This window comes from Hyperolius riggenbachi, chromosome 10 (assembly GCF_040937935.1).
Source record: "Hyperolius riggenbachi isolate aHypRig1 chromosome 10, aHypRig1.pri, whole genome shotgun sequence".
Lineage (NCBI taxonomy): Eukaryota > Metazoa > Chordata > Amphibia > Anura > Hyperoliidae > Hyperolius > Hyperolius riggenbachi.
The window spans coordinates 104,308,965-104,323,298 of NC_090655.1; the positions used below are offsets into that span (position 1 = coordinate 104,308,965).

At 42.1% G+C, this 14,334-nt stretch overlaps 1 protein-coding gene across 8 annotated transcripts in view; it reads left to right on the top strand.

Moving 5' to 3' along the window:
• Nucleotides 1–14,334, top strand: part of SEMA4G (semaphorin 4G) — a 316,367-nt gene that overhangs the window by 279,383 nt on the left and 22,650 nt on the right. For 6 of the 8 annotated variants that reach the window (XM_068255250.1, XM_068255251.1, XM_068255252.1 and 3 more), the window contains 3 exons: nt 3,902–4,056; nt 6,393–6,454; nt 12,005–13,962. In XM_068255250.1, the coding sequence (XP_068111351.1) occupies nt 3,902–4,056; nt 6,393–6,454; nt 12,005–12,813 (1,026 nt within the window). In that variant the 3' untranslated portion in view covers nt 12,814–13,962. Of the gene's footprint in view, nt 1–3,901; nt 4,057–6,392; nt 6,455–12,004; nt 13,963–14,334 lie in introns of those variants that run through there. The other 2 variants (XR_011024252.1, XR_011024253.1) reach the window with 1 other exon arrangement.

Consider the following 14,334-nt stretch of genomic DNA (forward strand, 5'->3'; position numbering starts at 1 on the left):
TACCAAGACTTTTACAGCATACTGATGAGTCATAGGTTTTGGCTAATGGATGGTTTATCCGAGCATCTAGTGAAGGTCTGAGTTGCGAGGCCTGGCACTTGTACACAAGGCCAACTATGGCAGTACTGACATGTACCTTGCCTATTCATGTAATGTGGGTTTTTTATGATACAGGTCTGTTAACCATTTCCTGTATAGAGGGTTACCGTATGTACACATTATGGACCAGGGCAGCTTTGACAATTTTAGTCATGCCCCTATTGATTAAGTCCTTCAATCCTTAAGGATTCAGCACTATTAAACGAATGGCAACATTGTCAGTGTTCTGAATATACTGTACGTAACCTGTAATGCCTTCTTTGATTCAGCAGTGATCCAGTTGTTAGTATTGGTAATTCCAGTGGTTAGAATAGAGGCTATTTGTGGTCACATAGCGAGACTGACAGTGAACAGTGAATACATTATCTGTTTTTCCCACTTAGCAACAAATACAAGACCTCAGTGATGTGGAATAACGCTAGCATTAATTGCGGATTGCTTTCTGTCCATGAGCTTGATTCATCATTTGCTCATATTGATGAATGCGTATGTTTTTATTTCCTCTGAAGAAGAAATGTTGAGTTCCAATTGGAGAATACATTATTTATTATTTGGCTCCACTAGACTAGATTATATTTGGAATTCCAAGAAGTGGAATGAAAGAATAATTATTCTCACTTGTAGTGCCAGGAAATTATTTTAAGTTACTACACATAAGTCTGCTGAGCCTTATCTCTGGTCGCTACAGGCTAATTTGGAAGCAGAGTTGGGCCGATGACATCATGGCTTGCACTCTAGTTCCCAGGTTGTGGATCATTGGAAGGCTTTATTTGAGACCACAAAACTGACCACAAGAAACACTGCAGCCTCATGGGATAATTAGGTTTTGTTTTGAGGAGAAGAGGTTTACTTCTGGTCTGCTGTGTTTGCATCCTGAGGCTCATTTATTTGAGGTATCTGAGGGAAGAGATGTCTGAGCGGTACGTGTGCTTGAGCTGCAGCTAGTCAAGGCCAGCGAGTGTGACCTTCTGCTACAGGGATAAACCTCACATGGTTCCTAATGCTAGACCACATAATTGGGCAATTATTATTTTCCACTACACACTTATTACTCCATACATAGTGCATGGGTTTCCTACCGGAACGCCGGTTTCCTCCCACATGCCTGGTTCTAGACATTTGTTGTGAGGATGCGCTCTCCGTCCCTTTAATGGTTAACTGATAAAGTTAAATTATGCAAGCTTTCAGGGATCTAGTCCTCTTCTTCAGGCATATTTCCAAATGTTAGCTGAAGTAAAACACTGATGCAGGTAAATTTACCTGCAACAGTGGCTAACTTTATCAATGGCTAACAGTATCAGTTAGCTATGAAAAGGTATTACTTTTACAAGACTTTGTTTTTCCTACCTACATAATTTGTTTGGCTAACTCGGTACAGAAAATTTTTTGCTACTCCCACATCACAAAAACATACAGATAGGTTAATTGGCTTCAACAATGGCCATATGACTGTGGTAGGTATTAGGTTGTAAGCACCTCTGAGGGACAGTGACAAGACTAAATTATCTGTATAGCGCTGCAGAAGCTGTTGCCGCTATGTAAATACTAAATAATAATAAAAAGTAGGACACCTTTCTTAAGGTAACAAGACAATAAGTAACAGTAAGCCTTCTTTCAGATTTTGTCAACCAAAATGGTCTTTACCGTTTCAGGCCTCAGATTTTTATTGATTGGTGGATAGACACGCTGTACTGCTCAATGGACATATTTCATTCATGACATACCCATTGTAGAATAAAAACGTTTAAAAACCGTCTAAAAGAGGGGGATGTTCAGGTGGACTTACCTCCCTCAAAATATAAAACTCAATTGAGTCTGTCTGAGGCGCTCACTTCTGCATCTAGACCCATTGAGTTATACTCCTGTTTGCATGATGAAGCAGGACCACACCTGCGAAACGCGTTGCACTAAGTGGAGTTCAATAAACATTTTTGTATTGATATATTGTGACTCAATTGAGTTTTATATTTTGAGGGAGGTAAGTCCACCTGAACATCCCCCTCTTTTAGACGGTTTTTAAACGTTTTTATTCTACTCTGGCGCCTCTGTACACCCAGCCTTGCTGAAATCTTGAGTCCACCCTCGGTGGAGGGGTGCTACCCCGTTTCCTATCTACAGAGAGCGACATCTTAAAAACCTGAGTGGGGTCAGGTTCTACTACTCCCCACCTGCACTTGAAGTGGTTGCCTATGGGTAACCCATGTTTGTGAGTATATCTAAAATATTTTGCTTTTAACCACAACCAACTTAACAATACTACACCATATCGGGCTCTCGATTTCTCTTTGTTTTTCCAAGCATGACATATCCATGTACAAGATGTAAAACTCTAACCAATAAAAATTCTGTAGAGAGTTTATGTCAAAGTATTTACTAGTTGTTGGTTATTCAAGTAAAAATGTAAAAATGAATCAGCCGAAGCTAGGGAAAATAGATTATTGTCCAGCAGACAACTCAAGGTACTGTAGACCAAGTGTCAGGTGTGACAGAGGGGATTCATGGTGAGGGGCAGATAATAATTAAATTATATATGTACAGTAAATTATATGAACAGAATCCACTCTCACAATGATACATGATAGCACCAGGTTCCCTAAGCTTTGCCAAAAGTGAAAGATATCTAAACGGTAATTAGAATCCAGGAACCACGATGTTAGGTAAGACATGTAACCAGATTTGCAATCTGTCCGTGATACAGTGCATATTAAATCAATTTATGCACATAACCACAATAAATAGCAGCAGCAAAGTATATGTATGTACCGGTAATTAATAACTGCATTTTATTCTTGAATGTATGCTTAGAATTGCACTTTCAAATTTTTTTGTTTAATGCCTATTGGTCTTGGGTTGCACACATGTGACATTTAGTGACATCTCCTATTGGTACTGCTCAATGGAGGGTTGAGATGTGTAAGTAGCATCATGCTGAAGTTATTACATGGCCCCAGAAGAAATTGTGTGACAGAGACACCACGCAATGGGGGGGGGGTGATTAAAACCTAGTGGGAACTCCTCTTGAATGTCCAGATGCTGCATTGAACCAGTAACGCGTAAAAGGGTATGTGTTAATGCTCCTGCACTAGCGGGAAAGCGTAAAAATGTACGCAATGCGTCCCGCCGACCTCCGAGGTCGGCAAGCTGCCAGCGGGGGACTGGAGCAGCAGTGAGTGACTACGAGGCCACAGGATGGCTGCATGGGGCTGGTAGAAGCCCCAGGTAAGTGAAACTCATTTATTTATTTTGCTTGGACATTCCCAATTTTCACCCTAGTTCAGGGGGTATTTAGTCAGTTGTACTGAAAGTCCGTTATTTTGTGACCTGGCACGGAAATGATCTAATGCAAAAAGACACCTTTTTGTCTCCTGCATAGTGTTGCTATGCCAACTTCATTTGTTTGGTAAGAGAATGTCCGATTCCTCTGTGTACTTCATGTCTTTTACATCTCACTGAATTTGCTGAATTGTTCTGGTTTCCTACCAAATTGTCATTTCTGCAACCATCTCTCTGAGCTTGTTTACTGCTTATGTTTTTCCAGTTTACGTGAGTTCCAAGCTGGTCTTGGAAAGCAGTCAGCTCATTTCTTTGTACGATTTTATTCAGCCTGTGTTGTCAGCTCATTGAACCCATGTTGAGATGTGGACAAGCACAGCAATTCCAAGAGTCTCTAATGATATTAAATTATCAGGCAGAGTCAATTAAATGCTAGTTACAAACAAAATTCTTGTTCCAACAAGTGTTTAATTGGAAATCAAATTTCACGTAGTAAATAGAACGTGTGTACCCTGTCCTTGTCTTCCAGAATAGTCTGTATATTGGAGCACAGAGTGGACTCCTGCAGATGCCGCTATCTGGATGTAACCAGTACGCCACGTGCTATGAATGTATTCTGGCCAGGAACCCATATTGTGGTTGGGATGGTGTTTCATGCCGAGAACCTCGTACAATACGGGACAGGTAAGTAATCATTTGTTGTAGTGAAAGTCTTTCCAGAGATGAATGGATTTCTCATTCTGTAGCCAACAACCTGGTTTAAGGCCTTCCTGTCACACAGCCATTTCCAGCCTGTTCTAGGCACTCAGTGCAGGCAGGTGCAGCAGCCGGGAAGGGAATATGAGGGTGGGAAGGAAGATTGTTGCTTCAAGCAGACACATTTTCCTGTTGGTATTGAAGACTGCAATGGCATCAGGAATGTAGTTAGTTCTACAGGGTTCAATGCTGAAGGTTACAGCACAGTTAGGTTTCCATTCAATGGGGTTGATTCATTAAGCTGCGCTGCTAAAGCAGTGCAGCTTAATATGAGGAGCGTGAGTGGTGTGCACATTACTCGCAGTAACGCAGCATTGCGTGCGCTGGTAACTTAATCGTGCCCCATTCACATAACGGTCGCTCCACTCATCCCGCCCTGAGCCCGTCGGGTCCTGTGGCCTCATAGGATGTGATCCCCACACTTTAATTGGTCCAATAGGCTGCTTGTCTGGCAAGAGACAAGCAGCCTATTTGGGCCAAGTGACAGGTGAAAGCTCCCTCGACGTCCTCCCACGCTGCCTGGATCCTCTGCTATTTGACTGCAAGATGGGGGCGCGTGGGGGCTGGCCGCACATGCGCAGTATGGCCTTGACTAGAAGAATTACTGAGCTGAATAGCGGTGGATCCAGGGGGTGCTGGAGGACAGCAAGGGAGCTATCAGGTTTCCTTTAAAGTGTACCAGAGCTGATTAAAAGAAAGTTTTATACATACCTGGGGCTTCCTCCAGCCCCATCTGCTCGGATCGCTCCTACACCACTATCCTCCCGTCTGCAGCTCCAATTCCAGGTTCCGTCACTTCTGCCAGTCGGGGTCAGTCTACGCAGGAGAAGTGCGCCCTCTATGTGTCTCTCCAGCGGCTGCTGGAGAGACATGCAGAGCCCACTTCTCTTACATCAGACTGGCCCCGACTGACAGAAGTGACGGGACCCATTTTAGGAGCTTCAGACAGCGGAGGGCGGCGGCGTGGAAGCGATCTGAGCAGTTGGGGCTGGAGGAAGCCCCAGGTATGTATAAAACTTTTTCTCTTTTAATCAGCTCTGGTTTCCTTTTAAGGGCCATGTCACATGGGGTGACTGGCTTACCATGACTAAGTACATTTTCATGCAGTCACTAGCAGCTGGTTGCCACAATTAGCCCATGTGGCTTGTGTGACATACTCCTTATGTTGACCACAAATGTTTCAATTGCAGTATAAGGTGGTAAATGAGATGCTAATAATAATTTGAAGTTCTTACAACAACTTGCCTGCATAATGTAATTTGCTCCAGATGTGCAGTTACCATTTAGGGGCTCCTTAGGGCCCTTTCACACCAGGTCAGTTGCAGAAAAGACAGTGCCATACAGTGAGACATACAGTACAATAAAAGTATGCCTCACTGCCTCTGTAAACGCATGCGTTGCTCAGTTAATGGGCGGCCTTCCATGCGCCACTGCACTGGAACCGTCTGCGCCCTCGATGTGGAATGCCCATAGGAATACCATTGCATTGTGTTGCAGTGATAGTGTTGCGACACAACTTAATGGACTCTGTGTGTAATGCTAGGTACACACGTTATAATTTTCTGGCAGATTTACCTGCCCAATCGACTGTTTTCAACATGTCCAATCTGAATTTCGAACGATTTTTCCATTCATTTCTATGGAAATCGATTGGAAAATCGATCAAAATTCAGATCGGACATGTTGGAAATAGTTTATCTGCCAGGTAAATCTGCCAGAAAATGGTATCGTTTGTACCTAGCATACATAAAGACTTGAATCTGATGCTTTGATGTGTTTTATTTGACACTGCCTAACAAAGAGCTCATGCACTGATAAAAAGAAACAACATCTGCCACTCCGTGCTTACACTGGAAAATATTCGGGATTAGTGTTGGCATTTAGTGTACTTATTTTTTAAGACGTGAGAATCTTGGAACACCTTTCAAGACCATAATTGGCTGGATGTACTGTGTTTACATTTTTCATTATCTGTTATTGTGTTTGCAGTTCGAGTGATTTAACACTGGCAAAGAAAAACAAAGTCTAATTAAAATTGGAATGTTAAATGTGAAACTGGCACCTTCCAAAGCATATGAATTGCACAAATCATATTGTTTGCTGCGAAAAGAAATTGTTATTCTGTTTTTTATGTTTATCACAAACTGTTAACTCCTTTATTGGTTTCTTCTTTGTTTATGAAGTTTTAAAAGTCTGATTTACTTTTTGGAGTGCGATTCTCATCACACTTTACTGCATGACTTGTTGTCTTTGGCTGCTTGCAGGGCACAGATGACGCAAGATATGCAGAATGGTAACCGAGGATGTTTAAACAACACAGACGAGGGTAAATGCTCTGTTTATTTTACAACATCAGCATTGCATGCTAGCAAGAAAGTGGTACTTAATGAGCATACAGCCAGAGAGAGAGAGAATGGAGGGAGAGGGGGAGACTCTGGTTCTGTGCTATAGGAGGAAGATATGAATGAAAGGAAAAGTCTTCACTTTAGATGCATTTTTTTTAAAGTGTTGGCTATAAAATTTCTAGGGTAACCATAATGAGATCTCTTCCGGAGATGTGTGGTGGTTTGGACTGGTCTCTTTTCGCTTGTGGCCCAGCTATTGAGGTATGCTGTCTTGGAGTACTGTTACCCAATGCCCACATTATTATTATTATTACAGAATTATTTCAAGTTTGAAAATGTAAAGCTTACACATATGCAGTAGACTTTAATTGTTTGTTCAGTGTTCCCCAACCCTGTCCTCAGGTCTCACCAACAGTACATGTTTTGCAAAAACCCACAGAGGTAAACCTGTGCATGTTTGTGGTTTCCTGCTAAACATGTACTGTTGGTGGGCTTTGAGGACAGGGTTGGGGAACTGTGTTTATGATCATTTTGGACTATGATCGTTGTGTACAGAGGTGCCACCCATCCAATGTTGTTTTGTCCTCTTCAGCAATCTGCCATGTTGAAAAATCCTTTCTTCCTCTCCTCTTCTTTCTCTCCCCTCCTTCTTCCTTTTGTTCACTCTCACTCTCCTCCCTTCGCATTCTATCCCTCTCCCCTCTCTTGCAACCCAAATGGGTAGTCACTTTGGGAGAAGGAAGCCTCTCAATCCTCAAACGGGCTTCCCTGTCATCCTCTATGGAGCCATTCCAGTGCTGTACCCTCCACAAAACCATCAACAAGGGCTTGTCGACAGCTTGCTCATGCGCAGGTCAAACAAGCTTTCTGCTTGATCACAGATGCTGGCTAATCATATGAGGGTAACATTATCGGAGACCTCTATGATTAGTCTTGAGTTACTATGTGGGGCGTGATGTAACATGACTATGGAGACAGCTGTGTGCACAAGCCGCACAGAGCTGGGAACATTCAAAGCTTTATAAATCCTGTTATAACCTTGCTCTGAACTATGCCTTGCTATCATAGAAATGCCCAAACAGTTCCTTAAGTTCCTAGAATTACTTTTTTTCCGTCAGTGCTTTGTAAATTAGTTAGTTTTAACTATGATTAAGGGCGGATTGTAAGCCCGACACGCTTTAGTTGATTCTGTGTGTTTTTTATTGCACTGTATTGTGGAATTTTTCAGCTTTTTTCTTCTACCTGGTCTGGCTTGCGGATCCCTCTTTGCTTGCATCTTTGTAAATTATCAGCTTTTATACGTCCAACTTTGCACCTTCCAATTCACTTTGCAGCAGGTGTCCTCCAGCTGAGTCTTAACCCTTTTTCAATGATAATATAAGCTACCAGCATACAGAGTTTGGGCCCTTTTCCACTGCAAACGCATTTTTCCCAATTTTGATGTGCCTTTTTTTGTGCGTTTTTTATGCATTTGCGCTTCCGTTTTTTTGATTGGCAAGTGCCAAGTGTTGTCTTGAAAATAGATACTAGTGGTTAAAGCAATACAAAACGCAAAAACGCATTTCTATGCATTTTTCATGCGTTTTTCATGCGTTCCTATACTTTACATTGAAATGCAAAACGCATCATAATCGCACAGACATGCGTTTGCGTTTTTTAAAGAATTAGAACGCAGCAGTGGAAAAGGCCACACAAGATTCTTGTTTCAAACAGGATGCACTCAGAATCAGCAAGCACATGCATTTTTGGTAAAAATGCAGCAAGTGGAAAAGGGCCCTTCCCCAGTTTTGTAGCGTCAAAGGCTCAGGATATGTGTTAATACAAGATGCGAGTTTCTGATTTGTATATATTTCCTTAACCACCCTGGCGTTCTATTTAGATTGCCAGGGTGGCGGCGCAGCGCTATTTTTTGATTTATTTTTTTCAAAATCATGTAGCTAGCCTAGTGCTAGCTACATGATTCCTCCCTACCTGCGGCATCCCTCCCTCCCCTCCGATCGCCGCCGGTGCGTAAGCCCGTCCGGAAATCCCGGATCGTGATGACGTCATCGACGTCGTGACGTCATCGGGAGTCCCGATCCACCCCTCAGCGCTGCTTGGCATTGATTGGCCAGGCTGCATGCGGGGGGCCCTCTTTCGCGTCGGGTAGCGGCGGATCGGCGGGGATCGAATCCCCCATGCAGCTAGCAAAGTGCTAGCTGCATGATTTAAAAAAAAAATTAGCAAGCGTGGCCTGAGCGGCGCCCTCCAGCGGTCATTGACTAGCTGAGCTCGTCAATACCGCCAAGGAGGTTAAAGGACCACTATCATGAAAAAAGTATTAAGTTAAAATCTGACAGAACCTACAGATTTTGGGCCAGTCTATCTCCTCATGGGGGATTCTAAGGGGTTTTTTTTGTTTGTTTTCAACAGCATTTCCTGAAAAGCATTTGCAAGGTCAAACTGACAAAATAGTGTGCAAGTGAGTGGAGGGGCTGACTGGTATCTTACTATTTTGGCAGTTAAACTGCTGTTCGGGAAATGCTATTGAAAACAAAGAAAACCCTGAGCATCTCCCATGAGCAAATGGACTGGCCCAAAACCTGTCGGTCCTGTCAGATTTGAACTGCCTACTTTTTTCATGATAGTGGTCCTTTAAATGCCACTGTCTCACAATGGATTATTAAGTGCTGATTAATGGGCAATAATGGCCACTGACTTGAAGAGAATCACAACACATTAATGCGTGCAGAAAGTAGATGGGTCTGAATACTCTGTGAACCTGGCTGCTGTATATGTATTGGATGCTGTGTTGATGATCTGTAGAGACTCAGCCAGAACAATGTCAGATGTATAGAAAGCAACAACAGATGCGGTTTTAACACATGTTCACCAGGGAGCTATTACCTAAAACTTCCTTCCTCAGGAAATCTCATTGCTGTCCAAGTTTTCTAATGAGGATCACCAGCTGTAGGTGCTGCCGACCATGAGACAGCACTAAGATAGGAAGTCCAAGTCACATTACAGCAGAGGTGCTTGGTGGACTCAGTTAATCATGTGCAATGGTGCTCGGATACCCCCAATCACAAATTAAATTTAACGGTTAATAGCGAAGCCCCCTTACATGCTAGAAACACCAAATTTGCCAGATATGTTAAGAAGACCAGTGGGAACAAGAGGGAAAAACTTTTTTTTAAAAAAAAAACCTTCGTTTTTGAGAAAAATGATTTTTAAAGTTTTAAAGGAAAAATTATACATTTAAATGCGGTAAATAAATTAACTGTCAATTACCTCATTTACATGTATACTTTTTTCCTTTGAAACTTTAAAATCGATTTTCTCAAAAACTATAAGGTCTTTTTGAAAAAATGTATTCCTCTTGTTCCCACTGGTCTTCTTAACATATCTGGCAAATTTGGTGTTTCTAGCATGTAACGGGGCTTCGCTATTAACCGCTAAATTCGGCAAGTTTTAAATCACAATTACCGACTAGCGATCACGAGTCGGGTAACGAGTGCATTCGTGATCAGCATTCGTGATCAAGAACCGATTACTACTGCCGATTACTACCTCGTGATTGCAAAAAACGGCTCGTGCTCACGACCCTGTGATGAGCATCCCTGATCATGTGCGCCAGGACAAATGCCAGACCTACTCAGATGCAGAGTGTCAATTGGCCTGCATATGTAACTGTGATATTTATTCTGCTCTGAAGACCTTTTCACACCAGAAGCGATTGCAATGCGTGTGACGATGGGCAAATTGTCAGTGCAGTGTCCCCCAATGAGGTTGTTCCCACAGCAGCGTTGTGATTTGGCTAAAATCACAGCACTATTCGTAGCAATTCAGCTTAAAGGAATGTGCAAAATGCACATCTCTTCAAACATCACTCTGAAAACCACATTGCAAAATGTGGTTTGCACTTGTGCGTGCGTTTTTGCAGTGTGAACCAGGCATTAAAAGGTTAACATTAAAGATTGTTTTCGATAGCTGTATAGGAGTTTTTCATATTTTCAGTATCACATACAGTAATTGGCCTGATGCGCTAACTAGCTGTAATATTGCTGTGCAGAGACAGCGCATTTAAGGCATTTGCATTTAAAGTTGTAGTTTAGGTACAGCTTTTTGTATGATTCCCTCTTTTTAAATTTGCATTAACATTTTGTACAAGACATTTTTTTTTTTTTTACTAAATAAAGAAGCAAGGACCTGCTGTGCCAGTTCATAAAACCACATCTCCATCTCAGTAGTGTACAGATTTATGTTCCTTCCCTCTCAGTCAGTCTAAAACACAACCCCATAAGTCACATAGACACGAGGCAGACAGGGGATAGCGATTGCTCCATTAGCTGAGGTCAGGCATTGGCATGAGGGGAGGGGAGCAGGCAGCAGGAGGTCACTGAGAAGGAAATAAGATCTATAAATTGCTGCAGGAGATACAGAGGCTGCCATCTTCCCTACCTTATAAACAATGCTAGTTGCCTGGCTGTTGAAGATTTGGCTTTAGTTGTTTTTGAGTCATGTACCTGCAACAACCATGCAGCCAGTGGAGTAAAACCAGACTCAAAGCATCTGATCTGCATGCTCGATCTGGACCTAACTTAAAGGACGAGTGAACTAAGAGGTATATGGCAGCTTCCATATTTATTTCCTTTTAAGCAATACCAGTTGCTTGGCAGTCCTGCTGATTATTCCAGAATCAGTAGTGAGACAAGCATGCAGCTAATTTTGTCTGAGTATTGTCAGAAACATCTGATCTGCATGCTTGTTCAGGGTCTGTGGCTAAAAGTATTAGAGGCAGAGCATCAGCGGGATGCCAGGCAACTGGTATTGCTTAAAATGAAGTAAATGTGGCAGCCTCCATATCCCTCTCGCTTCAGTTGTCCTTTATTAAAGTGTTAGAGGCAAAACATCACCACAGAAGTCCGGCAACTGACATTGTTTATAAGGGAATGAAGGTGGCATCCTCTATGTTCCTCTCCCTTACGCTTCCCTTTTAGATCTCTGTACACGTTGTCAGATCACATTTCATAAAACACCTGTACAGGTAGTCAAAATGAATAATTAAAATAATTAGAAATCCCCATTGTGTTTTTTTTGTGTGTGCATATAATTATTAAACAATTCAGCCCGTTGCATATCAAACTTTTATCTTGTGGGGGGGGGGGGGGGGGGGGGTGCCAGCATTCATTGTGTGGTAAATGATCAGTTTTTGTTTTGTGTTTTGCCAGGGTATGCTTTATTTATCAGCGACATGTCACCATTGTTATTCATTGCTAGTCGCTGCCAAATTTTACCATCTGTAACTTTCTGCATCATATCTGATAAATCAATATGAGGCCAAGACTTGGGAAGGTTAAAAACGGAGGGGGGGATAAAAGACAGGCCTTGCGCTTCATTGAGCAGTAAATATATGTAGCCTCTCTAGACCTCTTATTGATTATTTTCCATCTGAAGTCATTTAATACAGTATGACATTTTTCTATTCTTCTGCAGACATCTAGATGAGCCTGTGCTGTTCCACTGTACTAATGCTTGCATTTTGTTTGTAGCCCCAGTGAAAAAGAGAGCTGTTTTGAAGGGAGATGATGTCCTTCTCCAGTGTGACCTACGGTCTAACCAGGCTAAACCTTATTGGCTTGTGAATGGCACAGACCCATTAGAAGAGGATGACCATCTTAGGGTTGGGGTGGATGGACTCCTTTTATCAGATGCTTTTCTGGAACACAGTGGTGAATATAACTGCTACGCTGAAGAACGTGGTCTCCAGTCCATAGTTGTATCGTATAACGTCAGTGTTCTGCCTAAGCTGCCCCTTCCTGTACCTTCTGTCCCGGCCCAAATGCCAACAGCTGTACCTCATTATTCTTCCAAGCTGGAGTTTGTCTATATTTCTGTCATCACAGTTCTTGGTGGGCTTTGCTTGGTCCTCTCCATAGTCTTATTGTATGTTTCTTGCCAGCAGAAGAGAAAGGGTAAATACGCAATGAGCAATCCTCGGATTACCAGTGTAGAGCTTCAGACGGTGTCCTCAAACTTCAAAGACAAGTCTGAGGAGCTCAACAATTATTCTGACGGCTGCCTTCAGATCATACCTGGAGAGGCACCAACTGCTTCACCGACCAGAACAAATCCTCCTCCTCCACCGCCACCACCTCCTTTACCATCAGAGTTCACCAATGGGATCAGCACCCTGCCTAACATGTTGAGGAAAATGAATGGTAACAGTTACATGCTTTTAAGACAGAATGAGGAGGCCAGTTCTCCTCTGTACAATTCATTCACAGAGGAGTTAAGCAAGATCTTGGAAAAGAGAAAACATACGCAGTTGGTTGAAAAATTGGATGAAAGTTCTGTTTAGCAAAAACTGATAAAAGACAGTAAAAATGAACATAAATCTACCTCAATTATTTTTTTACCAAATAACCTTTTATGATATTTTCATTCTGCTTTGCCATATTGTTTTCTTTATAAATGAAAAATGCAAGAGGTTCACCGCTCTTTCACATGATACACCTTTATATGTGGAGGTCCAGGGTTCTCTCCTACCGTAAAAAGGACACGTTTCAGGAGGCCCTGTCCTCTTAAAGGAGAATCCCCGCTCCGCCATGTTTTGGAAATACTATGACAGAAGGAAAACAGGTAGGTTTGCAAGTTTGCCATATCTTCCTTTGTTTGTCTCTGTGAGTAATCAGGATGCTTAGTAAAGGTGGCACTTGAGTATTTGTGGGGTTTTTTAGGTTGACCGACCACATTCATCTGCTATAGAATGCTTTTTTTCAAGCCTCTTTCTTATGCAACTGTATGTTCTTAATGTGCGTTCATACTAAAACTGCTGCCCAAGGAAGATTTATCAAAACCTGCACAAGGAGATTTGGTTAAAAACAGGCACAGAATTGGAGCAGCTGCTGAGAGCAACCAATCAGAATCTTGGATGTGGGAATTTGCTCCATTGTTGCACAAGTTCTGCTCTAATTTTCCTTGCACTGATTTTGATAAGTGTCCCAAATGTTTATGTTGTATTTATAAAAGTCATGTCATGCCTGATCTTAGAATCTGTATAAGCACTTCTGTGTCATGGTTGATAGAAGCAGACAGAGCAAATTATACTTGGGTGTTTTATCCATTGTCGCATCATTACGTAGAAGATACATGGGGGTGGATTAGGAGAATCAGCACGTTTATGAACAATAGAAAAACACAAAATAATAATGAACATGCTGGCAGTGACATGCCGGGATATAGAACAGGCAACATGTGGTATTATTGATCAGGGAATCATTTTAAGCACACTTAAATATATGTACACTGGCATTTAAAATAATCCAGTGAGGAGAAAAAATGTTTTAGATAGTCCAGAGGCTTCCTGGACCCGCTTGGTGCCCACCACTGCTGCTCGGGACCCTCTTTGTGGCCGTACTCTGTCTATGTATGATCTTTTCCATACTGTGCTTGAGCCAGTACAGGCGACACGTGCTCAATAGCAGAAAGCTGCATTGAGGAAGAAGGCACGGATGGGGGGGGGGGGGGGGCATGGCCATAAGAACATATTGGACAAGCTCTTTATGGATACATTCCGAGGGACCCAATGCTGGAATGGTGGGCACCAGGATTAGCCAGGAAGCTTGTGGATTATCCAGAGGCTTCCCTCCAATGAAGTATCTCATTTCATTTTTTCTCCCAGTTTCAGGAGCGCGTTAAAACACAGATGGAAAAAAAAAATCACTGTTTATGTTTAATTTATTTATTAGGTTATGTACTAAAATATATATTTTTTTAAATATGTTTTAATCATAAAAATATTATTTCAGATTATTATTTCAGCTCACAATTGTATGTGTGTAGTTCTGCTTGACACTTTGACGGACAAGCTTTGTAAATC